Source organism: Capsicum annuum, chromosome 5, assembly GCF_002878395.1.
Source record: "Capsicum annuum cultivar UCD-10X-F1 chromosome 5, UCD10Xv1.1, whole genome shotgun sequence".
NCBI classification, from domain to species: domain Eukaryota; kingdom Viridiplantae; phylum Streptophyta; class Magnoliopsida; order Solanales; family Solanaceae; genus Capsicum; species Capsicum annuum.
Genome location: NC_061115.1, coordinates 210501441 through 210508517, shown reverse-complemented (window position 1 = coordinate 210508517; position 7077 = coordinate 210501441). Strand labels below are relative to the sequence as shown.

The 7077-nt window shown below is 35.9% G+C and overlaps 1 protein-coding gene across 2 annotated transcripts in view; it reads right to left on the bottom strand.

Moving 5' to 3' along the window:
- Positions 1-279: 279 nt before the first annotated feature.
- The window catches only part of LOC107871203 (E3 ubiquitin-protein ligase SDIR1), a 13016-nt gene continuing 6218 nt past the window's right edge, over positions 280-7077 (bottom strand). The window contains exons 2-9 of one of the 2 annotated variants that reach the window (XM_016718047.2): positions 4001-4172; positions 3828-3882; positions 3684-3736; positions 3347-3575; positions 3109-3223; positions 2438-2483; positions 1155-1280; positions 280-800 (exon numbers count right to left, since the gene is read on the bottom strand). In XM_016718047.2, the coding sequence (XP_016573533.1) occupies positions 675-800; positions 1155-1280; positions 2438-2483; positions 3109-3223; positions 3347-3575; positions 3684-3736; positions 3828-3882; positions 4001-4075 (825 nt within the window). In that variant the 5' untranslated portion in view covers positions 4076-4172 and the 3' untranslated portion in view covers positions 280-674. Of the gene's footprint in view, positions 801-1154; positions 1281-2437; positions 2484-3108; positions 3224-3346; positions 3576-3683; positions 3737-3827; positions 3883-3997; positions 4173-7077 lie in introns of both variants that reach the window. The other variant, XM_016718046.2, reaches the window with a different exon arrangement.

The window sequence follows — 7077 nt, the reverse complement described above, 5'->3', positions numbered from 1 at the left end:
AAATAAAAGACCAATAAAAATAAATAACCTCATCATTACTAAATTCTTTTTTACACGAGAGCAAAATCCTATTAACTTTACCATATCTTCTTTAAAAGAAAGGTGAATTCTCACTGGAACCACAAAAAAAAAAAAAAAGAAGAATTAGCTCCTTGTTGCCGCTAACTACAAAATTGAAGGTTCAATCTATCCCTCCCACAGAAGACCAAAGATATGTAGTGTCTTGTAGTATCAAAACAAAACAGATTAGTCATATTTCTTGAAGGTAAAACACTAAAATGAAATTAAACAAAACATATCACAAAGCTTAATCAACATGAGTTAACACAAGGATCTATTGGATGATAAACAATAGCCACATTTGCCAAACATTCCTGAGAGATAAAATTTCCGGAAACAATTTTTCAGTACAATGATTGGAGGAAACAGATCTGCAAAAGCCCCGGCCTGTGTTTTCTGGAGACCTTGGTCTAGAGCTCTCATCTTTGTATCCTGATGAGATTTAAAGACTCAGCTAATATTTACCAATGTGACATATTCTGCTATTTTGCACAATTACAGAGTGCCATAAGAGACTTGATGATTCAGGCTTCTGTGGTGCATATATATATGTAATAAGCGTATCGATGTTGGTTTTACAATACGTTATACAGATGTCTATCACCATGCTGAAACTACACCATATCATAAGCATCTTCTCCTCCTTGTCCATTCTCATCCCACCTAGACCCAGCCCTAAATTTGCAGACAGGGCAAGTTCCCCGCTGCTGTAGCCATGGGTCGATGCAGTTTGCATGGAACTGGAAAAACAAAATAAACAAATGAAACTATGTACTTACTCTGCAATAATATGTCCAAATATTCAAACTGAACACTGCTAACTTCACTGCTACAAGTTTAAATTAGGCTAACTTTTACTGCGAACTATCTACAAGTTCTATATGCCTCTTGGTAATTAAAGCACAAGTGTCTTCCTTGTCTCGTCAAAACAGTAAGATGATTGTCACTACTAACTAATTGTAAATTTAAAAGACCTCATTGACCTACGGATATGTGCTCAAAGGGGATTTTATGAAGGTAAAAATGTGATAAACTTGCTGACTTGAACGGCAGAAAATTACACAAGAATAAACATAACTATCAAAATACTTAACCTGATGTAAGCAAGGCAAGCTACGAATGAGTTCCCCATCAGTGACTTGCTCCAAGCAGACACTGCAAGTTAGTTCGTCATCTGAGTTCTTTGTACCTCCAACAGCATTTGCAGGTTCTTGCTTCTTCTGCTTAAAATACAATAATACATTCCTTACTCTTCTCGTGACAAAAGAACAAAGTTTTGACGACTACATTTGGCGAATAATAAAAGAGTAACATAGAAATACAGGTTGCTGACATGACTTCGTTTTTATTTCATCAATAGTGAAGGTTGTTGTCTTTTTTGTATTTATGAATCATATCGCCTACTTCAAATTAACTCTTCTTCTTTGATGGTTATCTTCTCTCTCTGGATGAAGAAAGAGCTTCATTGTCCTCAAATCTTTTGAGATTCTTAATTTATGGTTGAGGAGAAGAGCCTCAGCATATAAGGTTAATGAAAGCAATCTCTCAAAGAGTCAGGACCCTCATTCCAAAGGTTGACAACTTCTTAGACGAGGCTCTTGTTATACATTCTTTGTGAATATGAGCTCTAGCATCTCTGGAGGAAGGCACCTCTTAGAAAGACCAGTTTCAATATGAGGAGGAGAAAGACACGGCAAAAGAGAACGAAATATGAAAATCAGAATTGGCCAGTTTAGGGAGACACTTAGGGTTTGTGAAAGACTAGGAGCATGGGAGCAGCATCTACTCTATAACACGAAATGAGCTCAATAGTTCATTTGAATGCAGATCAAGCACCTCTTTAATATTAGAGTTTAATTTGTGCATACACTTTGGTGTCGCTAGATAAGGATCAGTTTGTCATCACAACATACATTATGGTAAAGACATTTGGAACTTCTTCAGAAAGTCATCTTCCCTCTGTTCCTTTTTATATGGATTTTTTTTTTCCTTTTTTCTGACAGTCTATTGCAAAAAGAACAACGTTCTATATTTGGAACAATTTAGCTGCATAAGCTCTATTATACCCTTGATGGAAAAGCTTTAATAACCAAACAATGTCTATGGTATTTTAAGATCACAATTTCCAAGAGTCCTCCTTTACCCTCCATGCCCAATCAAGCAATGCCACATAAAATGAAATGGATTTAGTAGTAAAAATAGGACCCATCATCACATTGTGTCTTATAGATGAGTTATGCAAACATTGTTCCTGCAAGTCGATTGTTCAAACGAAAAGGACACTAGAATGCAAAAAGTGAAAAACAACTCCAAAAGATAATCAATTGGGCAGGCATCTCTTTTATAAGTTTCAAGATAGGGCTAGAAAATAAGGTACCTCAGTGGACCCTGAAGAAGATGTCGGTTGTGTTGATGAACCAGCACTGCCAAGAAGAGAATCATCAGGATCAAGAGAAGCGAAGATATTACTAAAGGAGAGACATGTCACAGTACTAACAGATATACAGTTATACACCCACCAAGTCTTTTTTTAAAAATACATATAACAAAATTACTACGAGGAAGGAATCTCCGCCACAAAAGAAGAGTGAGAAGTGACATACAGATAATATTGTCATTAATTTCATCTGAGAAATCGATATATAAAAATTACGGAACTTCCACCACAGAGCAAGAATAATAAAAAGCAAAATAACATCAGCACTCAATAACAAAGCTCGCTGTGCAGAAATTTTAAGTTAGGATTACATATAAATTATAACACCAAAAACCGTAGTCAATAATATTCCAGCATGCGTTAGACCAAATCAAGGTACACTAGCGACCTGAAAGATCATCACAAGTTGATAATATAGTTCGGTAATCCCTTGAAAACTGATTAAAACTAACGATAACCTCCTCATTTCCATAAATCACAAGCCATAGATGAAATAACAAGAAGAGAGGAAGAAGAAGTGGACTGATTTAGGTGTCAAACTGGTATATCAAAAGCTTAGAAGTCAAAATGGTGCAGAAGCAAAAAGTAGTAATGAAATCATCATGACAGACCTTTGGGGTTCGGAAACCTTATACTTGTGAACAGGAAGAGCATTTATTTCTTCCTCGGTCATTGATGGTGTCGTAGGACCATCATCAGCATCCAGTGCCCTCAACGTTTCATAATCTGCTAGTACCAAAAAAAATCAAATAACCCCAAGCCTTTTAAGATCATTTCAAGATAAAATTTGGTTTCTGGATTTTCAGAAAGCCAGAAAATGCTCAAGATCAGAGGTGCATGCATTGTTACCTAAGTCATCAAACTCCCTGTCAAGAAGTGCAAGCTGTAGTCTGAGACCTCGCAACCGTCCTCTGGTTGCAAGCGCTATTGACGGAGGCATATGCAGCCGCAACTCTGTAGGACCAAGAAGGCCACTTGCAGCAACAGCATGAGCTTGTGCTTGGGCTTGAAGCTGCTGACACGTTGCATACATCCTTAGGGTTGTTGCCATGAAGAAGACACCAAGCACCAACCACAGCTGTAAGGTATATTTAAAGCAACATGCACTAAGTTCCACAAATAAAATAAGGACCAGGTTTAATTAAATTACACATGCTCTGATATAACTCTTCAAGAGACCACTAACCAGAAAGTTTGGTGACATTTGATGAGAATTTAGAATCATGAATAGCAAGAGCACTGTCACAACAAAGTGGATACATTGAAAGATCAAGGTAAATCAAACACGACCAAAAAATAAAAAGAACAGAGGGATCTAAGAAACAGTTACCTGTGACAAGAAAAGCTAGTGAGTTAGTATTAACTGGCCGGCCTGCATGGACTCGCTGAAAGGAAAAAGGAAAAGGTACATAAGATCAGTAAAACAGATAACGAATGTAACAATCACTAGTACCATTTAGGGAACCTAGATCATGATTAAACTAAGATGTAGGGGACGACCACAGCACGGCGCTCGGGGATCAATCCTGGAAAACCAGGTTCTATATCTGCTCTAGCGCCTCGGAAAGCAAAACTCATGTTTGGAGTTGTATGTGAACTATTTCAGCAAAAAAAAATAAAATTGATAGTTTGTAGAAGGCCCAGCAACCAAATCCCGCTGAAGAGCTTGAATTAACTGAAAATCCAGAGAAAAGCAAAGTGAGAAAACTTGTCCAGTACAAAAATTAACCCACCACACTTTGTTTCACAGACAACACTAAAGCAAACTGTCATAGATGAAGATTAATAGCTCAACTTACTGAAGAAACAGAGTATGGACTTGGGGAAAGAAATACCGAGAAGCGAGAGAATGTCTTCATTTATGTAAGATGTGTAAAGTATGTACAGTACAAATACAAATTTTCTACACATATACATGCCTCCACCCCTAAATGATCTATTGACTATTTTACACCATTCTATTCTATCCAGCCACACGTTATGACACACTTCTAAATTTGGAAAAAAAAATTCCACTTCGCATTTTACCCTTAATAAAGAGAAACTTGTATAACCACACAAATGTTATGACATATTTAATGCCACACGTTTCCAAAATTCTATAGCCACATAAATGATATGGCATGTCCAGGACCACAAATGTCAAAAGTCTTCATTACTTCATGCCAATTCAAACTATGTCATATAAAAAGAAATGGAGGGCGTTATAACATCATTCTTCAACCTCATTAAGAAATCAATGTAAACCATCAAAAAAACATTCACTACTGTGACAAAATACTGTTTTCCTTCATATGTGGGAATTTTACCTGGTCCACATACATTCATATGCATAAGATAGAATGAGGCTCAGATAAGATCTTAAATTACTTGAAAGAAACGGAAATCTTGCTTCTTGTTTTCTTTTTTTTTTCTTTTTAAAGGTTGAAAAGGGAAATCTTGTTTGCCTTGCTAATGGGCAAACAGTAAAGCCAACCTCATAGAAAATAAATGTTTTCCATGACAATTATGTCCTAGCCTCATATGGCAACCATTAATGCTTGACTTATCAGTATTCATCAGCATTGGAGAACTTCAGTCAGTCTCCATCTCACAGCTTGCAAGATGTACATGCTTCCCTTTACCAATCACCTTAACCTACTAATACAAAGATTTTAAAGTTCACAAAAGTCAGGGAAGGAAGATTTCCCTGGTTAGGACTGAAGATTATACTAAAATCAAAAAGCTGCTACACATTGGACAGTTTATGATTCTAAGATAGAACAAGACCTGACGCTCGCAGCATTTGCTACTTCCTCTGTCCTATTTTATGCGACACTTTTCTGATACGATCCTGGAAAACTCAATGGTGATTAGGATTGATAGTGGAGCTCGACATTAGTCAATGATGGTTCATGGAACACTTTCGCCATAGCGTTTCAAGAAATCTAAACTGCAGATCTTCAATCTATACACTCCTTGATTGAGAAGATGGAGTCCTTGAAAGCCATTGAAGAGCCATATGTGGGGGTACTCAAGTTACGGAATATAGCTTGTATGGAAGAGAGTAAAGACCCACATCTGGAGATGCTCAACTTACAGAAGATAGCTTGGAAGGAAGATGCGGAAGAGAATGTGCCTAAGAATGCAATCCCAACTCCCATATGTGGCCGCATAGGCACCACAACTTCGACCAGGAACTCTGTTGAGAAGAGCTCACTTGCAAATGGGACTGCATACCCCACTTGCAGCCCAAGTTCCCTAGCATGTGACATCGGACGTGATCTTGGGAGTCCGATTTTGACTATTTCTACTAAGGCCGCTTTTTGACTATGCTTGTAAAGGCAAAACTATAAATACTTGCCTTAGTGGGAGGATTCACTTATCTCTTTACCTTAGGCACCTCTCGGATAATCTAGAATTAGATTTCTATGTATGAGTTCAAGTTTCTCTTCTTCCTGGGATTGTTCATCTAGTGTTTGTAGATTGATAGGCGTAAGTAACAAGTCCTATGTTGATCAAACACAATATTTAGTTGATTAAATCCTTTTCTCTTCTCTTTCGTTTCCTATTTCTTCCATGTCTCAATTGATTTCCCCTATCCCTGTTTTGTGTTAAATTCGACATTAGAATCCTTTCTCAGCTAGGATCTTATCATGTTCCTTTTTAATCTGTACCAAAAGAAGTATGCCACTTTTTTTTTTTAAGAATAATTTACTCTTAGCATCCCCATTTCACCCTTACAGCTTGTATGGATGATTGTCACCTATTGTATTGTATTGTGTTAGTTTAAATAAAATGTTTGTTTTGATTGTTACTAAAATTTTATTGTATTGAATCGTTAAATCCATTGTTAGGTACAATTTGATGTAAACGTGTCATTACCCTTTTTCCTCATTTCTTTCTTTACTTATTATTTAATAATTCTGTTTACCTTTTTATAGAAGCTTTACCCCGTACCCTACTTTCCTTGTAGGTTTATCCTTCAAATTGTTGATGTGTGACATTATATAATGACAAAAAACGATACAATCTACATTATATTTATTAAAACAATACGGTACAATACATAACGGCCATCCAAATACAGTTTCAGTTAAATGACTTGTTGGGACCCACTTTATATGAAAATTTAGAACTCGGAACTAAAATAAGCCAAAAAATGAATAAAGTGACCAAAATAGGCCACCTATTTAATAAGTTACCAAAATAGGCTAAACGTAATAAATTATTACATTTTATCCTTTTTTTAAAAGTCAACTGACAAAGGTGAACAATGAAAATACTATTTGTAAAACGTAATAACTTATTACGTTTCACAACAAGTTTTGTAAAACGTACTAATTTATTATGTTTTACACAAAAATAAAAAAATAATAATAAAGCATTGTATTGTCCCATCAAAAGTTTGTCAAATCAGTATACTATTAGTAAAACATAATAAATTATTACGTTTTACAAAACTTTTTGTAAAACATAACAATGTTTTACGAATTATATAAATAACATCACCTAACCCTATCCCATCCATTACTTACTTTATTTTCAGCGGCCCTACCCCACCCGTCCAATCCTTTATTTTTAAGTATTACAATTGTAAA